The sequence below is a fragment of the Stylophora pistillata genome, chromosome 3 (assembly GCF_964205215.1).
Source record: "Stylophora pistillata chromosome 3, jaStyPist1.2, whole genome shotgun sequence".
In the NCBI taxonomy this organism is placed as follows: domain Eukaryota; kingdom Metazoa; phylum Cnidaria; class Anthozoa; order Scleractinia; family Pocilloporidae; genus Stylophora; species Stylophora pistillata.
The window spans coordinates 34010773-34037994 of NC_142521.1; the positions used below are offsets into that span (position 1 = coordinate 34010773).

General features: G+C 37.3%; 1 protein-coding gene across 1 annotated transcript in view; it reads right to left on the reverse strand.

Moving 5' to 3' along the window:
* LOC111331710 (uncharacterized) overlaps window positions 1-27222 on the reverse strand; it is a 62649-nt gene that overhangs the window by 27241 nt on the left and 8186 nt on the right. Inside the window, exons 5-36 of the mRNA XM_088755259.1 lie at window positions 24097-24168; window positions 23377-23445; window positions 22299-22370; window positions 22103-22186; window positions 20774-20845; window positions 20111-20182; window positions 18453-18536; window positions 17896-17979; window positions 17478-17561; window positions 16780-16860; window positions 16015-16068; window positions 15222-15293; window positions 15020-15097; window positions 14584-14661; window positions 13775-13846; window positions 12597-12662; window positions 11991-12059; window positions 11495-11566; window positions 11310-11381; window positions 10237-10308; window positions 9774-9845; window positions 9186-9284; window positions 8468-8542; window positions 8067-8135; window positions 7283-7354; window positions 6988-7062; window positions 3497-3571; window positions 2680-2748; window positions 2279-2347; window positions 1938-2009; window positions 1248-1319; window positions 690-761 (exon numbers count right to left, since the gene is read on the reverse strand). Coding sequence (XP_088611385.1) covers window positions 690-761; window positions 1248-1319; window positions 1938-2009; window positions 2279-2347; window positions 2680-2748; window positions 3497-3571; window positions 6988-7062; window positions 7283-7354; window positions 8067-8135; window positions 8468-8542; window positions 9186-9284; window positions 9774-9845; window positions 10237-10308; window positions 11310-11381; window positions 11495-11566; window positions 11991-12059; window positions 12597-12662; window positions 13775-13846; window positions 14584-14661; window positions 15020-15097; window positions 15222-15293; window positions 16015-16068; window positions 16780-16860; window positions 17478-17561; window positions 17896-17979; window positions 18453-18536; window positions 20111-20182; window positions 20774-20845; window positions 22103-22186; window positions 22299-22370; window positions 23377-23445; window positions 24097-24168 — 2370 coding nt within the window. The remainder of the gene's footprint in view (window positions 1-689; window positions 762-1247; window positions 1320-1937; window positions 2010-2278; window positions 2348-2679; window positions 2749-3496; window positions 3572-6987; window positions 7063-7282; window positions 7355-8066; window positions 8136-8467; window positions 8543-9185; window positions 9285-9773; window positions 9846-10236; window positions 10309-11309; window positions 11382-11494; window positions 11567-11990; window positions 12060-12596; window positions 12663-13774; window positions 13847-14583; window positions 14662-15019; window positions 15098-15221; window positions 15294-16014; window positions 16069-16779; window positions 16861-17477; window positions 17562-17895; window positions 17980-18452; window positions 18537-20110; window positions 20183-20773; window positions 20846-22102; window positions 22187-22298; window positions 22371-23376; window positions 23446-24096; window positions 24169-27222) is intronic.

A 27222-nucleotide genomic window follows, 5' to 3' on the forward strand; every position in this document is an offset into this window, starting at 1 on the left:
GTTTCGAGCGTTAGCCCTTCTTCGGAGCGTATAGAAGAATTGTGGGTTGTGTGTGCTTTTAAAGGCAGAAAATGGAGCTACGTGATTGGTGGGAACATGGCAACGAGAAAAACACGAATAAATTAAAATTCTCGTTCCCATGTCCCCACCAATCACGTAGCTCCATTTTCTGCCTTTAAAAGCACACATAACCCACAATTCCTCTATTCGTTCCGACGAAGGGCTAACGCTCGAAACGTCAGCTTTTATAACTGCAACGGTAGCCAATTTACCATTTCAACTGTGTTGATATATTCAAACTATAACTTACATTGAGTACGCAACTGTATTCTAAAATGGGTGCTGTTTCCCTTTTTCATTAGCAAGGTTAACGCTTTTTCCTCTCAGTCTCTGGCTTAACTCCGGAAATCTCCGTTCTATCTATTACAGATGTCTTTGTATCTAATTTTTTAAGGAATTAGACGTTAAATCAACAAAAAAATCCCTGGCCGATAAATTTGTCTTCTTTCTAGTTGGGGAACGAAATTGAATGAAGTTACCAAGGATCAGCAATTTCATCTTTGTCGTTATTGTATGTGTCATTGTGAAAAATTCAATCCAAAAGCAAGCAAAACATCGAATGACTGCACAAAGAGGCAGCACCTTAGGTCACTAAATAATCTTCGCGTATGCTCTTGATAACTACTTACATTCTTTGGATGCTCCCCATATTATTAAAGGCACCACTCTGAATCACACCAATGGCATTGTTTATCAGGTTTCTGTACGAAAACAAGATTACCGTGAGTTAGTTTTCTCAAAACGGGATAAAGGAAAGGTTATGCAGTCTTACATCGATTTGGAATGAATAGTGAGTTCTCGATCCCTACTTCAAAAGGCACATCGTTATACTTTTTACCTAATTCAAATTGAAACACATTTGTTATGACACCTACAGCCATCCCCGGCCCCCCTCCCCCTCCCCACCCCTCTCAGCGTTGATTTTCAAGATGACATCAAAACATAGTTGATTAACAGCACTGTAAGGGGGGAGGGGTGAACAGAAAATAAAGACGTTGCTCTGGAGAAGTGTTCCAACTAAACTTTATCTGGAAATTTAAGTGCACACGAACCTAGGCTTTGTTAGCTGACTACTGAAACCTCGCAGGGAGTATTACTGATGACTTGGGTTTAATGTGCGTTTTACTGACGTTTATTCCGTTGCTCGTTGTAGAAAGCCAAAAACCAATGGTGTCCTTATTACTTACAATTCTCGTAAATTCGTCTGGTATTGAAACAAATTGGCGCCCAGCTCTGTTATGCTGTTTTGTTGAAGTGTGCTACAAAAAAAGCATTGAATGTATCGTCAGTGACGTAACACGCAGGTTAAAAAAAATTCTGATCTGTCTTGCGTTCCTTTAGAAAAAAATTGCACAAACTTCTGTAAAAATTACACTAAAAAGGCATCTAAAAAATAATGATTATTATATAAATTTAAAAAAGATGGACAATTTACTAAGTATTTGGATGAGAAAAGAGGAAGTGAAAAAAAAAAAAAGGGAAATCACAGATACAATCTACCCAATAGCATGGAATACACAAATTCAGCAGAAGCAGATACACCTTTTTTTTGTTGTTGTTTCACATAATTGTAATATTACTAAGGTTCGTTAGCATAAAATCATAAAGAAAGTTAACATATTGATGTATAATTTTCTGGTGGTAAGAGTCGTAAGAACGATACTATGATTAGACATTACCCTTATTGAAAGATGAACGAGGTCTAAAAATCAACCACTTATCATTAGCTTAATGTTTGGTTAAGGGACTGCTGTAACGAGTTATAAAAATAAGCTTAAATCATCTCAATTATGCGACTGAAATCCAATTCTTACTGTCATATGTAATAGTGATAAAAATAGTAACAATGCTAAAATAATATACTAAGATATACTCACAAATACTGAAGATTAGTGAGTGTGTCCAGCTCTCCAGGTTTTATTGTTGGAATGTTATTATTACTCATATAACTGGCGAAATAAAGAGTACGAACATTTTTCCATGGTTACCAGAACATCAATGCCACTACCACTCTTTGATACGGTAAAATTTGTTACATGCACATTTCAAAGTGGAAAATACTCTTCTAACGGTTCTCCAAAAATTATATACCTATTGACTGAAAGTTTTCCCCACTTATTTTGAAGTCATAAGCAAGTAATTTATCATTATGAGAACACATTCTCATAAAGTATGTAAAAGAGTTCAAGAATAAAATCAAATTTAAATTTAGACTTACAGTCTAGTTGGATTCGGATTCCTCAAAGCTCTTGAAGGAAATGTAACCAGCTTGTTGTTCATCAAATTGCTGAAAATGTTGAAAATTTGAATATGGCAGGCACTTTATACGTCAACGGTTCTTTTCCAAATTACTATAACTATAACGCTATCAAAGTTAGAATAGATTTCCATTAAAGTTTCTGGAGAAACTAGAAAATTCCTCCTGTAAAGATATAAAAGCTGTGGAAAGATTTTGTACCTCAACTGAATTCCCAATTCAATTTGTATGCTCACGAAAATGATGTATCTGGAATAACTAATAGATTTCTCCTTTATAAGTATAAAATATGAAAAAAGTTTTTGTAACTGGACTTAATTCGCAACTAAATTTGCATGCTCAAGAAAAAAAATTGGACTTACATTACTTTAATTGATACTCCATTCAAAGCATCTTCGTGCAAGGATTGTATTTGGTTATTGGAAAGATCCCTTGGGCAGACAAAGACAACAATACCAACATTAAAACAAGGTAACTTGGTTTTATAAACTAAGTTGATAATGCAAATTGGCCTCCGTAAAGAGTTTAAAAGCTGACGTTTCGAGCGTTAGCCCTTCGTCAAAGCAATTCGTTATTCGCTCTAACGAAGGGCTAACGCTCGAAACGTCAGCTTTTAAACTCTTTAAGGTGGCCAATTCATATTATCAACTTAGTTGATTAAACTAAATTACCTCGTTACCCCTACCGACGTAATATTAAAACAGACATACTATATTGTGGTAGTGAAGGCAGCAATACACCATTATTAATACCTTGTCAACTAACAATCTCATATTCAAGTGCGCTCGATACAATTTGAGATTCCTTCCATGCTACATCATAACATACATATTTTCTTTTCTTTTTATTTCGTCCAATCTTCAAACTACATTGTAAATGGCTAAGAAAAGGAGAAAAGGTTTGATATGGTAAAACAAACGCAACGATCGCAAAAGAACGCCAAAGAAGCCAAAGATTTGAGGCAAATGTCACTTTCATTGAGGCTTACATTTTAAAATTGCCCTGAATCGTGACATTCTCTTATTTCTTATCGTTTGTTGTTGTGCATGTTTTTTGTTTTTTGTTGCTTGTTTGCTGGCATACAAGCCAGCAATAGAGATGAGTAAGTGGAGTGCATCTTTCTCTATCTTAACATCACATCAAATTCAGCTATTAAAACTTTGACAAAATGATATTTACAACGTATTAACAGATGACCCAGAATCGCCAAATAGCTTTCCTGTTACAACTTGAATCAGATTATTCTGAAGTTCTCTGGAATAAGAAAAAAAAAAGGGTTAAGAACTGTGTCTAGTTCAAAGGCCCTCGGTGTTACCAGCCTGTCTCTTTAACTCCACAAAATATAATGTTTGATGCTCAGAAGCGTGCAAATCCTCACAACTCAGCAAAGAGCCCCAGCACCGCAATCCCAGGCATTCATCCAAATCCTTAGCAGATAATAACCCTCCCCGTATCAAAAAAATAATGTTAATAATAATAGTTATAAAATAAATAATAATAGTATTATCAATAATAATAACAATAAATAAAATAAAACGATAATAGAAGACTGCAAAAAAACAAAAAGAACTCGAGTATGACTTGAATCGATTACAGAAAAGCCTATGATAGTGTCCCTCATGGTTGTATACTGGTGACCTTACAGATGTACAGATTTAATGAAGAACTAGTCACTTTCATGGAAACCTCAATGTGCAATTGGAAAACTACAATGAAGCTATCTTGCAATGGTGGGCGTATCACAACGGATCAGATCTAGATCAAAAGAGGGATCTTTCTAGGGGAATTATTCTCACCTCTGCTATTTTGCTTAGCCCTTGTGCCTTTAACATCAGAGCTAGCTACGTCAGGGTGTGGTTACAAGATCACAAACATAAGTGTTCCAATCAGCAATCCGTTATATATGGATGGTTTAAAATCGTACAGCAAGAGCGAGCAAGAACAAGTTGGAGAACTGAAAATAGTAAGACACTTCAGTGATGATATCGGTATGGAATTTGGCCTTGAGAAATGTGCCAGTTTCAAGAAAAGTAAACTGACCTCAACTGGAAACATAGTAATAGATGAGGAAACAGAAATACAACTGTTGGAACACGAAGGGGTATACAAATACCTGGGTGTAGATGAAAGTGATGGTATCCACCATAGCAAAATGAAAGAGAAGATAAGAAAAGAATACAGTAGGAGAGTAAGATTGATCCTAAGAACTGAGCTCAGTGAATGAAACAAAATAGAAGCTATCAATAGTCTTGCAGTCGCAATTGTGGATTATAGTTTTAGCATCATTGACAGGAAAATCTCTGAACTGAAGAAGATTGACAGAAAAACACGCAAACTATGAAACTTGCACAAGATGTTACATCCTAAAGCAGGCATGAAAAGGCTGTACATCCCAAGAAAAGAAGGATGATGGGGCCTCGTGCTTTTATTGTTTCGAGGTGTTTGAAACCCCTGATGAAACACGAAGCACGAGTTTTTGACATGACTTCTCAACCACGCCTTAAAAAAAATGCAATAAAGCAAGCAAAAGTAATGTATTCCCTACGGGAATGGTAAATAGCTCATGCAAGTCCCTGCCTGCATTTTGAAAGCCGTTTGTCGATGTTAGCAGTGTTTCATTGTATTTGATGGTTATGGCTGAGAAGGAGAAAGGAAGACCGAGTCGTTTGCCGAAAAGTACAGCTGAGGAACAAGTCCTAGCTAATGAAGCTGTTCCCTCTTCTACAATGTACAAAAACAGATGGACTTTAAAAATATTTCGGGACTTCAGCAGCAAAGGGTGATGAAAGTGCCGATTGTAGAGTCCGGTGGTCTTTTCAAAAATTATGAATTGCACAAGGTTAATCCTGTTAGTTGTGAAATAGAGGATATGGATGCCATATCTCTTAACTAATGGCTCACGAAGTTTGTAATGGAAGTCGCCAAAGATTCAGAGGAAAGGTATCCACCAACAACTGTGTACGGGATAGCGTGTCGTCTGAAGTTCTTTATTTAACGCTGCATTCCACGAGGGAACTTTCCAGAATTGTAATTTTCAAGTTGTGAATAACTTTTCGAAGTACGGTAGTGAATAATTGATTGTATGGTAATTGAGGTTGCCAATTAAAATTCAAGTTTCTTGATCAGTGTTTTCATCAGTTTTTGAACGAACCGGAGTAATCTTGATCCACATTTTCATTGGGTATCAAGATACATGCACCTGACCAAAATGGGGCACTCCGATTGGCTTATAACCGTATGAATAATTAATGAGTTTGAGAAACAACATTCAAAACAGACAGTAGGGCTCAATCATTATCTGAGGCACAAAGAAGCGCAATAGTCTAAGATGAAATCCATGAGAAGAAAAGTGGAAAAATAAAGCATTGCATGGCCAGTATCCCAGGATTCTAGAGAAGCCTCACGTAGACACAGTCACCACCAACAAATGGTTGTCGAGTAATCTGAAAGGCGAAACAGAAGGACTACTTGTCGCAGCTCAAGACTTGGCAATAAACACCAGAAACTACCAGGAAGTAATATGTGCCCAGCAAGTGGAGAGCAAATGCAAACTGTGTTCGCAATACGAGAGAGACAGTGGACCATTTTGTATTTGGATGTGAGGTATTAGTAAAAACAGAGTACATCTCCAGGCACAATAGTGTTGCAGTATATCTCCATTAGAGCATCTGTAAGGACCATGATATCGAGATTACTGACAAATGGTACCAACAGGAGCCAGAGACTGTGATGCACAATAAAGACAACAAAATTACCATCATATGGGAAATGCCAGTCAATACTGACAGATAACAGCGAACAGACCAGACATCGTAGTTAAAGATTAAGTGAATTCCACCTGCAAACTAATTGATCTGACCATTCCATCAGATAGAAACATCGCTCTGAAGGAAATGGAAAAGAAGGGTAAGTACGAAGACCTAGAACTAGAAATATAGAGAATGTGGCATATGAAAACCGCAGTGATCCCTGTGGTTGTTGGTGCGCTAGGTACAGTAAAGAAGGGAATGGTGGAAAAAAAAAAGAAAGTATCAAAAGCAGCTACTGCGACAAAGACTCAAAAGATCTGCATGCTGGGATCTGGGCGAATCTTCAGAAAGCTGCTTAGTGTATGAACAGAATGATTGACTTGAGTGACTGATGCCCTCAGTGCATAATTTGCGCCCGGCTGATGCACAACGAGTACACCAGCAAAAACTGCGATGGAAGAGATAATAATAATAATAATAATAATAATAATAATAATAATAATAATAATAATAATAATAATAGTAGTAGTAGTAGTAGTAGTAAGAAGAGTAATAATAATATTAGTAATAGTAATAATAGTAATAGTAATAATAGTAATAGTAATAATAGTAATAGTAGTAATAATAATAAGCCCCTGAGTCTCTTTACGTTACAGCCAAAACGAAAGGTTCGAAGGGGACCAGCCCAGCCGTATACAAGATTATTGCTAGAGAAAAGGAAAGATAGGTAGTTACAATTCTCTCATACAAATATTCATTGATCGTCTATGTCATTGAATGTAGGTACAGCTAGAAGGAAAGGTGGTTCGTAGTCTGATCATGTATATCTTTGTTCCAGCCAGAATGTTATGCTTCTTCCATTGATTTTCACACTCTAACAGTAGTAGCAAAATCATACTAAAATAGTTTGTTGGTGCTTACAGCGCTCCATTGGTCACTGTGAGAGATACAAAGGGGTTTTCTTCAAAAGTAGTGATCTTACTGTTATACATCTCCCTGGAAAAAATAAACAAAAGATAAAATCAATCAGAAAACAGCATCTCTGATTTCCAAAAGGCTCAAACAAGCCTTGCTCTTTTTCTTCGGATAAACAGAGTACAAAACCCGGTGTGAAGAGCAAACATTGACCATTGGTTTGTGGAATGTTTGTGCCATCTTAAGGGATATTACGCTACCTTACTCTGTGTAGACAATGTCAGAACAACATTCTACTTACAAATCCCATGTAATTGTCACATCATAAAACGCCTCGGTGGATATTGTCGTGAGCTCAGCACCATACAGTTCACTAAATAGGGTTCAAATAAACGCCTATTAAGCACCTTACGTAGACATGAAGAAATTTTTTTTTAGATAAACACCAGTGAATATATTGAATTTAGAGTAGCAGCTGATCACGTGGTGTGATCTCCTCCGATAAAAACAGACACAAATACGATTATGAGAATAACTGGGATTTCGACAACCTGAATTGAAGTCGTAAGAGTGCCACGATATAAAAATGTATTCCTGCGGTATATGTTTACAGAGAGCGGCATCACATCGAAGCTGGCATACGATGCTTGTTGCAGGTTAGTGTAATGGCTGACATAATCTTTATTGTTGTTATTGCTTTGTTGTTTTGTTTTTTTTTTTTAATCATATCTACTACTAATTCATTTCAAAACAACAATAAAGGCTATGATTGTGCATCTCTTTTACACAGAAAGATCAAAATCGCAGAAAACCAGTATCGGGTGTAAAGGAACACGTTCAACACTTGTTTAATCTCAAGACGATTTTTAAAATTTTTTCAGTACTAAATCCGACTAGTTACTCATTATTAGGAGCCTTTAATTTTAGACTATGCACATACACACTACGTACCCTTCAAGTTCGATTAAAAAAAGACATCATCACTTATGCATTTTTGGTCATGCTAAATCTGTCAGAAATATTTCATAGCTATGAAACCTGCCTAATCAGTAAACATGTCATAATACATTACAAGATGAACTTACATGTAGCACATCGCCACGTTATCAAAAGCACGAGCACCAATTTTTTTCATCACATTCCCTGTGAACCGTCTGAAAGGAAGAAAATAAAAGGATTTCAATAATGCTGTCTCACGTAACATGAGGTTAACTACAGAGGAAATGACACTGGCAGAGTATTCCATGCCGATAACTTCCTCGTCACTCCTTCAAATTGATAGCAGTTTTCTGGTTTACTCTGCAAAATCAGAACCGAAGAGTTTTCAGCTAGGACGTCAAAATTGATGTACAATCAAACCTCCCTTCTGTGGCGTCAACTGTGGGAAATATTGCTCAACTAGCCAGGTGCAACGGTTTGAAACGATAATAGATCTTCTACTTTAATCATTAATTTTGTTCCACTTCGATGAGACATTAGTACGTACAACGTGCAACCAGATCCTTGTACATTTTGGAAAGCTCCAGATTCGATGGCAGACATTCTATTTCCTTGAAAATTCCTATAAGAAATGGCAACATGAAACCAAATTTAGTATGCTCGCAGTCATTGCATTCTATGCAGAAAACCAAAAATATCTGACCAAATAAAACTGAAACACTATCATAATGCTTTGTGAACATTAAAAAGTACCAGGGAGATAACAATAAATAAAGAAGAATCAGGAAAAATAAGAATGGAGAATATTAAAACGAGTCTTGGCAAACATGTGGCATGTAATAATAAACTTCAAGCTCTGTGAGAAAACAAAAAGTTGACCAACCAAATGTTATGTGTTTTTTGTTATATTTTTTTAAGGAGGTTGAATTTTCGGCAGCGACATATCAATCTGGAGCTGCCCAGAGCCAGAGCACACAACCGGACTGTGTAGGTTCTTTTACATTCCCGAATGACCACAGTAGTATAAATAATGTACAATGAGCCTAGGATTTACATTTCAAACCTGACAAGAAAATGATAAATGACCAGTTGCAGAAGTTATTACAAAGGCAGCACATTCTCCTTGATTATTTGATGAGCCTGAATGGTGACCAAATAATCGAGTTCACTGTTCTACTCAATCAGCGGAGAAACCCATGGAGCCCTCCCATAAATTTGACTTGAAATTCATCATCCTCACTGAATTGTTATCAAACATTACTTACCAAATCCTCCTTCTATAGTAAGAACCACAAGATCCTGAGCATGTAGTTCCAACAAAGGTCCCATTTCGAATAGAAGTGATTCTATTGTTTGTGAAATCGCTATAAAAACAAAAAATAATTTTTTTTGCCTTACAGTTCATGATTTGAGCTCAGAAGTAACATTTAATCGAGAAATTTCGTCGCTTTGGTGAGAGAAGTCTTAAAAAAGAATTGTTGCCAATGACACTGACGGTCATTTCGACAATCCCAACAGAAGTTGTCATCAAAGTCGCTTGATTCTGATGATGGCTTCCATTCAGGTTGCCAAAAGTCAATCCTGTAACCAATATCGTTCCTTTTCAAGACTTTTCTCATCTGGACGGTCAGTCCACACGATAAGTTACTGTTGCTTTCTTTTGTTGTGATCTTTACAAAATATAAAAAAGTCAAGAGAAGACAATAATGACATAAAAATAAGCAAAACCAAGAAAAGGGATAAATGATCTTAGAGCCCCATTGCAGATCATCACACAGATGTACGAAATGAGTAAGGAGGATATTATGAGATAATCCTTAGTCAAGTCATGCAGTAAACTTTCTGTGACTTACATTGTGTTCATCTCTTTATTGTGAAAATCTCCACCAACTGGAAGTGTTGTCAATTGATTATTTGCAAGACCTCTGAAAAGCGAAAGAAAAAATAAAGTAATTATATGAGGCTTACACAAATAATAAACTTATTGAAAGATTGACCATTCGCAAAACCAACTGCTGGAGATGGACTGCTTGCAATTTATTTCTCTGTCTTTTGGCTGCTTTTGTTGTTTGAGTGAATAAAGTGCCTTTGTATGCAACTTAAGATAATGAAAATTTTTAGTCCATTTCTGTTAAAGTTTGTGTACATAAGAAGAGGGCTTATTTACCTGTGCATTTAGCAATTACTACTATTAAAATCACGGTAAGCATGTCTTGTATACCTTGAGTTATGCAGTGTACATTGAGATAATCAGTCAAACATATTCAGCTAAGAATCTGTTTATAGCAGGAAAAAATCAACGAATACGTTGCTTACAAAAACGCGAATGATGGCGTCACGGACAGCGTTCCATCCTCAATAAAGGCAATGTCATTGTTTGACAGATCTCTGAAAGTACAATAAGCAACACTTATTTAACAGAAACAGAGGTCCTCATAATTGTCTCAAAGAATCAGAGCTGGGATACATTCGGCCAAGCTAATCAAATCGTTATTAAAATATCCAAAGTCACTGAAAAAAGATGAAGATAGTTTCACCAAGGATAGGTATCTCGAGGTTTAGCACCATTGCAGTTTCGCACCCACCGCAACGAGTTCACCCCATGAAGTACAACAAATTCGCCTTCAACGTTAGATGCCAGCGTTTCAGAGCGGCTTTCCATACTTGCATAGTTAAGGCAAGACATTTGTATGTTTTTAACCTCATGTTTGCTCTAAAAACTACTAAAGTCTCGCCAAAAGGATACGGGCTGGCGCACGTTATTTTATGAGGCGAACTCGTTGTAACGGGTACGAACTGGAAGGAGTCGACTAATCTTGCAAAGAGTGAAACCTCCGTAAAGCATAGGGTAACAAGTGAGGTATAATAAGTACGAGATTACTCTAGTTGATGACCCGCGCTTTATTGATTAAAATGGCAATATTAAGTCAAAATAACCTGAACTGGACTTCCACTCACGTAAATAACAGGGATCGACACTAACTTTTTCAACTTACTAGCCAAGTGGCTAGTGAAATCTTAGATGGTACGACAATTTCAGTTTTTTTACTAGACAAACTGAATGGTGGAAATCAAAAACCACTGGCTAAACCCGAAGTTTTGCTAGTCTGTGGTCAGCGGGCAACCGTTAGTGTCGAGCCCTGGATAACAACAATTAACAATTATAGGATTCGGTTTTTTTCACGATAGCAATAATTATCAAGGCCAAAGTTTTGTGTTTTCGCTTTCAAGTGAAAACCGAATCCAACAATTTTTTATTGTGCATATTCCTGAGCGCATAAAACTATTGTCCATAGGTATGACGTCCCTTCAACATATATGAAATCTATTGTTTGTAGATATGACGTCACCCAAAAAGTATCCCTTCCAATTTTATTCAGTTCACTTACAGCCAAGTTAATGCAGTTAAATCCTTAAACATGACCTTCAGTATCCTCCCAATTTGGTTGCTTTGCAAGTTCCTACAGAACACAAACAAGAACTAAGCTACAATGAAGTTGTATTGTAAATCAGTGAAAGGAAAATAATTTCATCAAAGAGAATCCAAGCAAAACTTATTTGATATCAAGCTTACAAAGTTGTTAACAATGTCAGTCCATGGAAAGCAGTATCTGGTATAACGGTGATAAGGTTATTATACAGATACCTTTTCAAAAAAAAGAAAATAAAAGAACAAACGGAATTAACAATAATATATTATGGTGTTCAACTGATACATTCGCTTCGTAAGAAACTTATTACCCGTAGAGTTACCAAATCATAACAGTGACTGCGAGAAACATCCATCCCTGTCTCTCTACACAAACCTTACATGTCTTAAGCTTCACATGAAACTTAGTTCTAAAGACCCACATGATCATAGCTGCAAAGCAGGAATGGTTAATAACGCATAACACTTTCAGAAATGTGGAGTGGGGACCTGGTAAACACTAATAGTTAGGTGGGAGCTCTACATACTGACTATCGATTAACAATAAGTAATTAAAGCAGTATTAATGAAACAAACGGACGAAAGAAGGAACTAATTAATATAAGTACACTGTTTGGGACTTAAAACTGTATATACTTACAGAGAGGTAAGTGATAGATTAGAAAACGGATTGTCGTGTTGGAAGTTGAACTTGTTGTTAAACATGGAACTGTGGAATAAGAAATGGGAGATTCAAACCACAAGGGCCACTATGAATGGTGGTGATGGTAAGTTGAGGAAAAAAGCGCTGAACGAGTTATACCTTGATCGCAATTTTATTCAAGAGTTGATTATGGCTGCTGTTTTCTTTCGTGACGAGGCTCTGAGCAATGTGATAGTTACAGGTCCTCAATTTTGCAAAGAACATGCCTTTGATAGGGGTACAAAGTCCACGCACTACAATCTAATCAGTGAAACTTTCAGCGATCCTCGAGTCCCGATTGTTGAAAATCAATCGTCAACAACTGTGAAATTATTTTGCAGCCCGATTGCTTAATAGCATCAGCTATTGTCAATAAGAGGATCGAAAATAAAAAATTGTGGTTAGCTTATCGACTTTAAGATCCTTAAATGTTTTTTTTTCATTAAAATAAGACATATTTCTGAAAAGGCTGTCACTAATTAAGACTCACAAAACGTACAGCAGTCACCGAGTAAAGAATGATAAATTGACAACAAAGTATTCCTTCATGCAAAACATACTTACACAGTTGTTATACCAGAAGGAAAGGCACCATTCTCCACAACAATAATGTCATTATTATAAAGATCACTGCCGGAAGAGAACAAACAACAACAACATTAAACCGTTTCACAATCCACTGGGGCACACAGTTTGTTTCGTTTTGTTTGGATACTAATACCTCAGTTTCATTTCAGATTTCTGCCTCTTACTTATTTTTTATTATTATTATTATTTTATTTCAGGTGGAAAGAAGGTTTGATTCACTTTAGCTGGTGATGTTTTGGTTGATTTTGTTTTCTCATCTTTGTTTCAGGTTGAGAGTCAAGTGTTAATGAGGTTTGATAGAGATCCACTCACTAACTAATTCTGGTCAAAAACGTCAAAATTTGGTATTTCGCTCTTTACTAATAGTTAGAGAAAGGAGTTAAGTTTAATTTGCCGGGAAAAATGTAAAATCTCAAAAAGAACGCGAGATACGGATGAAAGAATGTGTTAGGGAACTAGTCCCAAGAGCGAAACTTGTCATAATCGAAAGGTAATTTGGTCGTATCAACTAGGTTGAAATTGTAAATTGGCCACCGTAACGAGTTAAGAAACTGACGTTTCGAGAGTTAGCCCTTCGTCAGAGAGCAGAGCTCCCTGTAAGTATGAATACATCATACTTACAGGGAGCCCTGTGCTCTGACGAAGGGCTAACGCTCGAGACGTCAGTTTCTTAACTCGTTACGATGGCCAATTTACAATTTCAACTTGGTTAATATTACCAAATTACCTTGTTACCCTCACCAACGCAGCACCACAGTTTCTTAAGAAACTTTCACCCTTTATTTATAATCTTAAAGGCCCGAGTAGAGTGTTGACTTTTTCCGCGGGCTTTCGTCCGGGATCTCGATTTGCATCTCTGTTTACATCATGTCTTGCACTACACAACAGAAGGAAATTGCTGGCATATTTCTTTAAACGTTGAGAAACAAGAGTCCGAAGAGGGAAAAGTCACGAGAGTACCCGAGGCGAAGAAATCGAAGCTAAGTTTATCTTTTGTCCTTTTAATAATTCCTACTAAACATGTGGCATATGAAACAACTCAGACAATTCTTTTGCATGTAAATCGAGTTTCTGTGACAGAAAGAATGGTCCCTTTTGCTTTTACACGATATATTTAAGGAGCATATCAAAGATCATGAATACATCATACTTACAGGGAACGTAATGTATCAAGATCTGCAAAAGTTCCTTCAAGGATGTAAGTGAGTGAGTTGGAGTACAAACGTCTGATAGAGTAAAAACAAATGGATAACAAGTTACCATGTTCCCTTAACTTATGATCAAGGTTTCTATGACATTCCTGGTTTCCAACACCAATACGAAATACTGGCGTATCTGCGTTTCTTGTAACAACATATCAAAATTGTATGTCTCACTTGTCATATACTATAACATTAAAAAACGAAATGACCTTCACAGATGGGCAACTGAAAAAAAAATACATTTTTAGCTGTTAAATTAACATTGAACCTGATTATATTTCTGTTATGTTTGTTTTGTTTAACCTTTTTTCAGTTTTTGTTGTCTGTTTTTGTTTGTATTTGGTGTTCTCTTACTTTCTTTTCTCCTTATGTTTTTATCAATTATTACTTTTCGTATGTTTTCACTTCCTTCTTATTTTAAATAACACAACATTGATACTGCTGTCCAAGAGTCCGTTAAACTTAGACTTAAACGTCGCTGATACAGTTAAAAGCTTCAAATAATTCCACCACTTTTCGATTTCGAGTGACCAAAACAGAAGCCATCACAGCAGTCAATAAGTTTATTTGCGATAACCTCTCAAAGGGTCTAAGAGAACTAGTAAATTCATTAAACGTAAAATTGAGCAGGTATAGCTGTATTCATTCCAAATCTGATCGTTTGGTGACAGGAAATCACAGGTGTGGAGGTGTCAAACCAGTGCAGCCTCAAATTGCTTTCAAACTGAACAGCAAATTACACGGTTGATTGAGTTACGTACAAGTAATTGATGATTGGAAGATGACTTTTTCCTTGGACAGCGGTTGGAACATAATGGAACCTGTTACTGTCTAAATCCCTGAAATAATAACAGATAATATGAGCATTGAGATGGCCATGTCTGTTTTGCACCAAAATAAGTTTCCTCCTTTTATCTACTGAAAAAATATGTTCCATAATGTCGTGCGTCTGTTCATATATAGCTCACAGATGACGTCCAAATGTTGTTAACTTTTGTTGTCTTCTGTCACCTATCACCTAGTTACCTGATTGTATTTAAAATACTGAAGAATATAGAAAAGCCCTTATGTCTGTCGCCTCTCTGGTTGTAACTAATATTCATATCCTGTATCAGAAATCCAATCTCTTATGAGCTAGAATGAAGATGCAAAACACTGCACGGACAAATCATAGTTTACAACAAGTATTTTTCTTACAGTCTTGTTAAACTGGTTAGATTCCTGAATGCTTCAGCGTGTACTGTAGAATTAGAGAGCTGATTGTGCGACAGGTAGCTGCAAACAGACATAAAAAGTTCACCTAAGCAAGTTATGTCTCTGTTAAAAGAAACTAAACATTTCTCAGAATACTTGTGTAGTAAAGTTATACGAGTCACTACATTAGTGTCCATCCACTTACAGCTGCTGAACATTAATTAGGTACCACAGATCTTCCTCTTCAATGCTTGGTATTTGATTGTAGTGAAGAAATCTGCAATGAAAATAATTGTTAGGAGTGTAATTGCAGATTTTTCCATCGACTCCAGGTGTGAAATGTACGGCAACACCCCCTGGCTCCTCCTATCATGACCCTCGCCAGGCTCTCTACTCTGTAGATAAACTGCAATAAACCGTTATTATTATTATTATTATTATCATTACTATTATTATTATTATTTATTATTATGCAGTAAAAACGTCTGTATGCCATATACAATAAAAGCAACATGAGGCGCCGCAGCATAGCCCATGAGCTAATCAGTGGATAAAATAGAAGCAAAATCTAACATTATAACTAAAAACTAACATCATCGTTATAAAACCTATTAAAACCGATATATATATATATTAGATTGTCCTTCTTTCCAGAGTTCGCCTACGAGTTAAATTACCACTTTAAAAGTGCAAGGGCTTCGAAATAAAAGTGGATTTTCAATACATGGGCAATTCCCTCATTTCATGAAGTGAAGTTCTAGTGAATATCAATATGGTTTGACCGACAGTTTCTCACCAAAACAACAAAGTAATCCCTACTGTCAGATCATGGGAATGTCTAAGCCATCAAACTTCCCAGCTCTGAGGGCAAGAAATAAAAGGCGGCATGTTTTACATGACCTCTAGCAAACATGAAGTGTAATGTAAAATTGAAATTCGGCCAGATTATAAAACAGTTTTAAAAATGCTAAATCAAAATGTACACTTGCGAATCTTACAATCTCTGTAGGGTTGTAAGTCTTTCAAATGGCTTGTGGACACTCTCCTGACTCCTACAAGGAAAGTGTCAAGATATGAGGTGAAATATTTTGGTCAAAAAGGAGACAAAACTGGTTCAAACTTCTTATTGAACAATGTCACTTAATGATGATTAATAACGGACAAGTCAAGGATTATTTTTTAACAAATTGTAATATTCACGGTGGGAATAATCTTTCACTAAGTCTAGTTGTCTGCGTGTATGGGGGGGGGGGGAAGTTTCTAAAGAAACTGCGGTGCTGTGTTGGTATGAGTGACATGGTAATTTTGGCTTGTCAACTGAGTTGATAATATAATTTGGCTACCATAAAGAGTCTCAAAGCTGACATTTCAAGCTTCAGCCATTCGTCAGAGCGTATGACAAGGGGCTAACACTCAAAACGTCAACTTTGAAACTCTTAAAGGTGATCATGACCAATTTACATTCTCAACTCAGTTGACAAAGCCAAAATTATCTTAGTGTATACCTTATAAGGCCATCAAGAAGACAAACAGACCAACATAAATGGTAAAAAAAAATTATTGAAAATTTATAGGACAAGCTGAATTATGAACTATTGGAGGACAGATGCATAATATGATGTCACTGTAAACAACTTCTTTCTTTTTATCACATATAAAAAGTAGATTTTGATGTCATCTGGGATTAATTGCTGAGCAGACGCACAGCAAGATGGAATCTGTTAGCTAATTACCCATGGTTCACTACTAACGATGATACTTACGCATGTAAGTCTTCAAGAAATGGTGAAAAATCTGTACTAGAAAAACTTGACAATGAGTTGATGTTATTGTTTTCCAGATGCCTTAAAACAAATGAAATGTGAAAAAGAAAATTAAAACTAAAATTGAAAGTGGATCTGACTAATTGGCCATAAATATCAATGTGGATAATGATATGGAGATCATTAAGGACATAACCATGAACATTATGTGGACTCGACTGTTGACACGGTTAAAGAGATGGAGACCAATATGACCATGAATTCACACATTCATGTAGGGGTGGACATGTCTGAATGACGATATAGCAGTAGAAAAAGCAATATACTACAGGTCAAAGGGTTCTGGTTCAAGCTCAAGCACGGTCACAGAACTACTGAACTGGACCTAGTTTTAGATATGGACTTGAAGTTGACATAAGAATGGACGAAGACATCCATACAGATAATAACATCTTCCGCCTGTCAATATAGAACGATTTTACCCTCCACATTGGAGTTCCACCAACCATGGCTAGACAAATTACTCTCACTTATGACTTGCCAATGAATCACCCTAGGTTAGATCAGCTATATTCAGAGAGCCACATGTAAGCATTCGCCGTTGTGCATGGAAAGACACTCTAATTTAAGTGCCATCTTTACGCTGTGATAAATTATACGAAACAACATAGATATAAATTGAAAAACATGGTACTTACAAATATATAAGGGATGGTAGTGGTTGTGATGTTTGCGACAAAGCTGGATGGGGAAAATTTGTCAAAAGGTTGTCATTCAACCATCTGAAATATTCAAATAAGATATAATATATATGAATCAAAATGGTAGCTTATAAGTGTCACTCAGTGGGATGTGAGCTTTTCACAAGTACAGGGTGTATCGCTTTTCATTTTTTCCTCACTTTTATGGTATTTTCCAAAAATAAAAGGTGACAAAAATAAAATAAATTGAACCAAAATTTATATAAGTATATAACACGTAGCATAAAGTTTGGTATTTTATATAAACTGTCTTGTAGGTGTTACATAATGTAAAATCTCAGCATTTGCACTTTTAAAGTTCAATCAAATCTTTGTGTAAGTGTGAAGTAGTACTTAATTTTTTCACTCAACTTACAGATCTTCCAGAGCAGGGAGGTCCTTGAAGGCATTAAACATAACACGTTCTGTTTGGTAGGAACTTTGCTGTTGCATTAAAATTCTGAAATATAATGAAGCACACAGTGACCAGTTGTGAATTAAAGTTCTTTAAAATTACTCTTAAGGAATATGACCTTAATTTTCCCACAGAGATTTTTGAAACCTGCCTGAATTTTTACCTGAAGGCATCTTTCACCCCCTGTTAGGAATTCACAACTCAAATGTAAATGCATCAACAGCACTGCTACAGTCTGTGTACGATGCAGAGACTGTGACAAAGGAAAGGCAGGTTTTGATATTCACAAACAAGTAAAAGCTACTTTGGTGTCAAAAACCAACATTTAGGTATCATCTTTCCACCATGGTCAAGGTTTATGTGTCATAGACAAGAAACAATTTAGTGCAAAATTTTGTAGTTCAACAAATTAGAATTATTATCCTCATGGTGCTGGAAATGTTTAGTCTTTGTATTGCCTCGACAATGCGTTGTGACATCAATGTGTCACCTCTTAATTTCAAGTCAAGTCTACTTACAACACTTTTAGTTTTGGAAGACTATCAAATGGACTGCTGTAGCCTTCAGCTGTAATAGTTTTGAGTCTGTTCCCTCTAAGATCACTGCAAAGAATCAAGTGCAACAAAAAACATAGACTGCATGACTTTCCTCTTAATTATTTTGCTACCAATGAGCTAACTTAAAACTTGCGATCAGATCTCACAAATTTGTCAGGATATACCAGAGATGTCCACACCCCTTCAGATAAAAAAAAAACCAAAGCCAGCACGCTACAAGTGCTGTTGGCACGTGCCTCGGGGAAGATCTATGCACACATGCTGGAGATTCCTAGGCGTGGGAAATTCTTTAAGTCCCGGTTTTAGAAAAACACTTCAGACATTATAATAGGGAGTTTAAGCAGATCACTACGGCTGGCGCTGCTACGGCTATCGGGGTTGACGAGGCTTGGGGAGAGTACGTCGCTGTAGCACGCCAAAATTCAATTTTAAGAACGCGAACTACAAACCTAGTACGGCTGAGAAGTTTCACACTAATAAATTAAGCGTCTTCGCGGTAGTTTTTGCACGTCTAAAAACTCAAAATGACTTCGTTAAAAGAGACGAGGGATTCTAACGTTTGGAAAAAAAATTGTAAGCGATCCTGTGTACAGTGAATGAGTGAATTAAAATATTTAAGCTTACGTGTTGTAAAATTGCCAGTTTGGAGCATATAAACAACAAAGCAAAGTTTCTACACGGTCCCTCATAACCCTCGTCATTCCTCGGCTTCAGCCATTTGAATTTCAAGTAGTCTTTGAGGTTTGAAAAGGACAAGTTAGACTTTCTACCTACGCATTTCTCCTTGCGTTCGCTGCGTTCTCCATGTGCACACTGCTCGAACAACCCGGCGGCAAAAATAAAGGCAGATTTACTCGGTAAGGGACAGCAAGCTTGACAAATATTCCCGATAAGCTATTTTTAAAGACGTTAAGTGTATTTCAATAGTTAAAATTGCTCAGGAGAATGTATAAAGCGAAGAAAGGAGCGAGATAAGTTCACGTACCACAGACTACGCCGAAACCTTCCCACTCGCGTAGAAGGATTTCCCGCTACGGCTGGATGGGAACCATTGACATGCGCAATGACTCGTTTCTGGACAATTTTACTTCCGGTAGCCGTAGCAGCGCCAGCCAGAGTGATTTGCACTCCCTAATTCCACGTGCTCACAACACTTTAATCTAGTTCCAGTCTCCCACACGGGGAGCGCCTGGCGCTTACAAAAACAGCAAACAAATAAGAAATCGCGTGTCCACATGCCGTAGTTAAGATCTCCACGGTGATTAAAAAAATGAAGATCTTGAAGGTCCTTTTTCCCATATCTGAGATCAGGAACCGAAGTAAACCCCACATAAAGATGTCAAAGCACTCCAGTGAGTTATTGTGCCCCCATGAAAAGGGTTTCACACTTTAATGCAAAAAAGCAGTAGATATACACAAAAATTTTCAAATGGATATGTTAAAAACAGCTGTGAAGCAGAGAAAATATGATTGTCCTCTAACAAAAGAGTGGCATAAAATGGTGAACATTGAGCAAAAACAGCACATTAGAAATATTCTCCAAAAGTGGGAGTTTTCCAAATAAAGTAGAAAGAATGTGGTCTCTGTACAAAAATTTGTCTTTGGTTATGAACACTTACAGATGTAGCAGCTCTGGTATTTGATAGAACACCTTAGTTGCAATGGTTTCCAGGTGATTCACATGTAACTCACTACAAGGAAGAGGTTGTATAATTAGTTATGTTATTCATTTCTAGCAGAAGGGATGGCACCCATAAGGGACTATGGCTACATGTATGCCTCACAAAACTGTCAAAGAATCTATGGAGGTGGTCACTTACTTGAATTTTTGAAAATTTTTTCTAAAGATTACACTTTAAAAGACTTCACTATCCAAAAACTTACATCAAAACTGCTGCATACAGTTTTTATTGTGTATGCTTGATTAGTAATGACAAATGTAGTTTCTACTGAATATTAAACAGAGTTCTACCAAACAGACACATCTTCTTCAACAGACCTTTGAATTCTTCAGTTACTTCCTCACCTTCAGTGGATACAAAGATACCTGGTGGCAGTTTTAGTGTCTTTCAAAAGTATTCTGTGTCTAAAGCCCTGGGTATTTTTCTCATCCTCTTTTAGTGAACATTACTGCAAGAAGGCCTAGTCACTTCATTTTGTAATTACAGCCCGGGTGTTTGCAAAAACTTTTCTCCACTTTGGCATTAGATGCTGCATACCACTAAATGATTTACAGCTTTAAAAAGGGGGCAATCAAAACGAAAAACTCTATATATACTTACAGAACTTTAAGGTGAATCAAGTTGGAGAATGCCCCAGTTGATATAGCAGAGATTTGGTTGTTGCTCGCATTCCTACAATAAATTTAGAGAGACATTCTTGATCAAATTCTGCTTTACTTTGTCTTCACTTATTTTTTTTTCAGGCACTTCTAAAAGGCTGGTGATTCTATCATCTAATTAGATCCATAAACGTAATACAAAGTTTCCTGTTAAACCTCAGGGAAAAGATCGACTTGGAAGGGGACAGGGGGAGGTCACACAAGAGAAAGATATGGGTGATAGGAAGGGCAGATGCTAGATTAACTATAGAGCATTATGTATGCCAATTCTTCCAGACTAGTTTATGAGAAGCATTTATTTATTTATTTAATCACTTTCACCAGAGTGTGGTGAAAGTCGCACAACAGAGCGAGGCTCCAAATTAAGTGCGCCCTATATCCCACCCATCCCACCCCAGGGGAGGACATCCATCACACAGTAATCTCGTGTGTGGGAAATTAACGTCTCCTACCCCAACCCTGCAGGAGACAGGACCTCCATTTATTCGTCCCTATCCGAGAAGACTAGAATATCTAACCATTTCTTGATGTTATAGAAAGGTAGCAAATTCTTCTCAATTATTTTAAGACCCTGAGTGTTGGTCCGGCCGGGGCTCGAACCCTCGACCTCCCGCACAACAGTCCAGCGCTCTATCCATTGAGCTAACCGGGAGGCGGTCCGAAATTAAAACTTGCAGCCTCCCTTACAGTTTACTAAATCTCCCCTTATAAAATATGCAAATTTTAATTAAGAATATTCCTATAGAAGAGAGGAAATCAAGTACATTTCATTTCCATTTAAATAATTGAACATGTTTTCATTTCAAGGATAGCTGCCTCTTATAAATGCACGAATTTAAGTGAATTTCTCTTTATTTAATTTTGGACTACTTCATCAACTGCGTTCCCAGGGCTTTTCCCTTTTTGAATTCCTGCCCACCAAAATTCAAAAAGGGAAAAGCGCTGGGAATGAGGTTGGTACTTCATACATCTGAGCCACTTGATGCCTTTTTGAACAGAGATTGAAACAGACACATTGAAGTATCGACTGAAAGAATCTCCTTCTGGGACACAAGCTTTTTGTGGGGAAAAAAAACAATACCATCTTCTGGATGGTGGATAGCTCCATCCAACTTTTAAAAGCATTTCCAGCAAAATTTTCTTAATTCAAATGTTATGAACTCAAATTTAAACCTTTGGATTAAGGATACTGTAACAGAAGTTATCACTGTTGTAAAGGAACATTTATCAAATAGTCTGCATTATAAGTGATTGGCTGAAAGAAACCTACAGATGAACAAGTGCAGAGTCATTTCCAAAGAAGGGTTGCATGTTTGGAACTGAAAGGCGGCCAATCTCATTCTGATCAACTGACCTGCCAGCAAAAAAAATACATTTAATTTAATTACTAAAAAAAAATGAATTCACTTCAAAATCAACAAAAAGAAGAAATTTCATTATTAGTTTTCACAACAAATAATACTCACAGGTAACGCAGTGAGCGGCAGTTTATGAAGGAATCTGAAGGAAACTTTTTCAACTTGTTCTTGCTTAATGCTCTGTCGTGAGTGCAACAGAAATGCACCTATCAATTGTTTGCCAGCATGTTATAAAGTGTGGGTGGATTTATTTTCATATGCATAGTTTAATGCTGCAAGAATCCAACATTAATCATTAGCAATTAACAGAATCAACAAAGTATGGCAGGTATATGTGCACGATCCTTCGCAGTAAAGCACTATTTAAGCAATAGTGAAAAATCAGACCTGAAAAAAATTCAGGCCTGTACGGGATTCGAACCACTGACCTCTGCAATACTAGTGCAGCGCTCTACCAATTGAGCTAACAAGCCAACTGGGAGCAGGCCATCAAATGAATTCGACATAAACCCGTAGATGATAAATCAAACAACAAACATATGAAATATATATATATGAACTGCGGTTATGAAACGTATATGTGCACGATCCTTCGCAGTAAAGCACTATTTAAGCAATAGTGAATCGCAGAGGTCAGTGGTTCGAATCCCGTACAGGCCTGAATTTTTTTCAGGTCTGATTTTTCACTATTGCTTAAATAGTGCTTTGCTGCGAAGGATTGTGCACATATACGTTTCATAACCGCAGTTCATATATATGTATTTCATATGTTTGTTGTTTGATTTATCATCTACGGGTTTATGTCGAATTCATTTGATGGCCTGCTCCCAGTTGGCTTGTTAGCTCAATTGGTAGAGCGCTGCACTAGTATTGCAGAGGTCAGTGGTTCGAATCCCGTACAGGCCTGAATTTTTTTCAGGTCTGATTTTTCACTATTGCTTAAATAGTGCTTTACTGCGAAGGATCGTGCACATATACGTTTCATAACAGCAGTTCATATATTTGTATTTCATATGTTTGTTGTTTAAAGTATGGCAGGTAGATAAAAAATGTAATGAATTTTGAAAAAAGATCGATAGTTTGAGAGGATGGCAAACAAAGCTTTTAAACATTTATTAGAGGATGATAACTAGACATTGATTTGTCCTGTCCAAACAAAAGTTCTTTTGCTGACAGATATACTTACAGGTATTCCAAGTCAGGCAAATCAAACCATTCATTTGGAATCCAGTCTATCAGATTGTCAATCAAAATACTGAAAGTAAAAAGAACAGACAAAGACAATTTACTTTTTCATACCTCTCTGTCTTCAAGAGAAATTGCTGGTCATATCTTAGATGAGTCCAAAACAAAGTCATCAAATTAACAAATTAAATGGTAAACACCACATCCAGCGTACACTATTGAGTTATGGATGCACACGGGAGGTTTCTAAGCACAAAAGAAGCGTAAGAGTCGCTCAAGGCGATAGCCGAGAGCAACTCTAGCTTCTTGAGTGCTTAGCAAACCTCCCAAGTGCATCCATAACTCAATAGTGTATGCTGTGGTGTTTACCATTTGCTTTATAACATAACATTGATACATTGTAGCTAAAGAGTTTCCTTTTATTTAACAAATCTTACGCGACCAGAAAAAACAAGCGTGCACAGAAAAATAGTCTTTGCATTTGCTCACGTCAGCAGCGTACACCCATGGGCAAATGGGGGACGCTAAATTGACCAATCAGAGTGCGCGCTTTACTTTGGTTGTGTTATAAAAAAAATTCTTGCATGGATTCTACCTATAGGTTGCAATCCCTATATGTCTCATGTTATAATGACAATATACCATTCATCATCTTGGCCTCTTTGTACTTCAAAGTACTGTTTAGTAATCATTACACCTTGTCAACCCTATTAATACTTACATTCTTTTCAAGGCCTTTGGTAAGCTGGTGAAGTTGTGGCTAAACAGCTGAATTTTATTTGCATACAAATCACTATTAAAAAAAGAGAAGCAAAAGGATACAAAATATATGACAACATTCTGAGTAAAAGAAACATTGAATCCCCTTGTTGTGATTAAAGACAAGCAAATGTTCCGTCATACATACAGTAGAAAATGACAAATACTTTCAAGGAAGGGACGGTACAAAACATGGACCCCCCTTCCTGGACCCCCCTTCTGGACCCCCTCCTGGACCCCCTAATTAGATTAAGAAAGGATGAAAACAATAAATACCTGGTGCGACTTAAGAGGTCGTCATCAAAGTGGCATTTCATGCTACATACATTTGCCTGAATCTTCAAAAAGTGCTTCTAGAAATGTTAATTCTCCCGTATGCTATGGTGGGTGCCATTTTGTTTGTAAGTTAGAGTGGGGACCTTGGCACAAGACTACAAAACTTCCGGTGTTTTCTCCGATCAGCCGTGGACGTATACAAAACATGAACAGGGGTCCATGGACCACCCCTATGGACCCAGTCCATGGACCACCCTTAATTTTTGAAAAGGAGATCACCCCTGTTAATATGAAAATTTACCGGAGGTCAGGGTATGAAAAACACAGACTCGTATTTATCGCGCCCCCATAAATGGGAAGACCATTGACTCGTTTTGAGATACAGAAGATCGAGTCCATTTCTACCCACAATATTTTCATTCCAACACTTCCAAATTGCAATTTGATCAGGAAGACACCCCTACCCCGCTTATTATACTCTATCGTGCACAAAAATAAGCCGATTTATTTTATTAGCAAAGTTTACCCTACGAACACAAATTTGTAATCAAGGTATATTGATGGAAAAGTTTAACGGATAGCTTGTGATCTTAATGAGAGAGCACAGAATCATTAGTTTCCGCATTAAACGAAGCGTAACCTTGGAGGGGGTACGTTGCCGGATAACAAAAACTCGCTCCAGCCCCTTCGCGCTTCCTCATCCAAGATGGCAGCTGCCTTGAACCGATCCAAAGTCAGGTGAGTATTTATTGCTCGTACCCACAAAGTACGCCTGTATTGCGAGCTCTGTACAGTCGCAAGACTTTGTTGTACTACCCCGCGTAAAAGGAAGTCCTTTTACTTAAACAGATATGAATGTATTTGCAAAGGAACATACAAAATTTTAAAACACCTTCCTCCATGTTTCCAACGTGTACGACAAAACTCAGTTCCAGTGGGGTGGTCCATAGGGGTGGTCCATGGACCGGGTCCATAGGGGTGGTCCATGGACCCCGGTCCATGTTTTGTATACGTCCGATCGGCCGGTTGAGTCCTGGTGTACCGGTTAACGAAAATGTGTCCTGGTGTGCCCGTTAACCAAAATATGTCTTGGCGTGCTGGTTATCGAAAATTGCGTGACATCGGCCGATCGCGGAATGATAGCGTGACAGCTAGTTGGTTTCATGAATAATAAATGCTTGAAGGGTTAATTGGGCCAGTCGGGTCATTTGGGCCAGCGGGGTCATTTGGGTCATTTAGGCCAGTTGGGTAATTTGGGCCAATTGGGTCATTTGGGCCGGTTGGGTCATTTGGGCCGGTTGGGTCATTTAGGCCAGTTGGGTCATTTGGGCCGCTTGGGTTATTTGGGCCGGTTGGGTCATTTGGGCCGGTTGGGTCATTTGGGCCAGTTGGGTCATGTGGGCCAGTTGGGTCATTTGGGCCAGTTGGGTCATTTGGGCCGGCTGGGTCATTTGGGCCAGTTGGGTCATTTGGGCCAGTTGGGCTATTTAAATCAGTGGGTTGTCACTTAGCTATTAAACCGGGTGAATTTTTCGCAGTCAGTGTAACAATTGGGCCAGTTGGGTTATCTGGGCCAGTTGGTTTAATTGAGAAATTCCTGATTTATCTTCATTCTTCAAATAACCCAACTGGCCCAGATGACCCAACTGGCCCAATTGTTACACTGACTGCGAAAAATTCACCTGGTTTAATAGCTAACTGACAACCCACTGATTTAAATAGCCGAACTGGCCCAAATGACACCGCGGAAATACGTTTTTTAGGGGACGATACAGTATTTTACTGGTCAGCGGACACCTCAACGAAACCATGACATGCCGATAACTTTTACAAAGTTTTTTGCCATGAGTCAAATCGACAACGTAAAAAGTCAAAACTTAGAAAGAATACTGTAAACTTAGCTTTGAAACTCGGCTCACCTTTTGGATAGTTCTTAAGTTCAATTATATAATTTGCCAAAGCCGAACTGAAGTTGCACACGATATGAAATTGTTGTTTTTTGCTGGCAGCTCAGTGGCAACTAAGTTTTGTTTATAAAAGAGCTTAAGCACCAAGGCTAAAAATGAGACGATTTGTGAATGGTTGAAGCGGTGATTCGAGGACGCTACACTATCAGGTTTTATAAAGCAGTGGCTTGAACCGTATAAATCGGCATGTCAACGGCATTTCGGTCAGATTCGCCGAAAAGAAGACAAAACATGCCCGTGTAGCACGGCCACCCTATCCCCACTAGTTACTGTATGTATCATAGTTGGCCAAAAAACCTACGACTGTAACATGCATAGGACTGAAGCCCCAAAAAGTGCAAAGGCTGGCTCAACTAGAGGAAGAATAAACCGAGGTATGCTTTAAGTACAAAATGTCTATTAAAATGATAATAAAGAAGTTTTCACTTTCCATCTTAGTTTGTAATTTTTTTTTCTGACAAGCTGTAATTTTATTTCTGAGCAATAGTTTTTACTTTCCCAACAAGTATTTCTCATTACAATTATGAATTATTTGTAGTATGTCTATTTTTTAAGCTGCTTTTCCCTCACTAATCATTTTATTTTATTTATTTTTGCTTTTTCTTTTCTTTCTTAACTAACTTAATGCCATCTGCCACATAAAATGTACTGAGCTAACAGAATACTTCTGCTTTATTTAACTTCCTGATTCACAAAGTAACATTACCATCTTGGTACTACTAGAAAACAAATTTTTAAGAAACAAAACTACTGCAAGGTAAAATAATTATTATAATATAATTTAATCGATGTGAATAAAGCACTGCATTGTCTTTTCTCATATTGCAACAGCCTTGAATGAATCA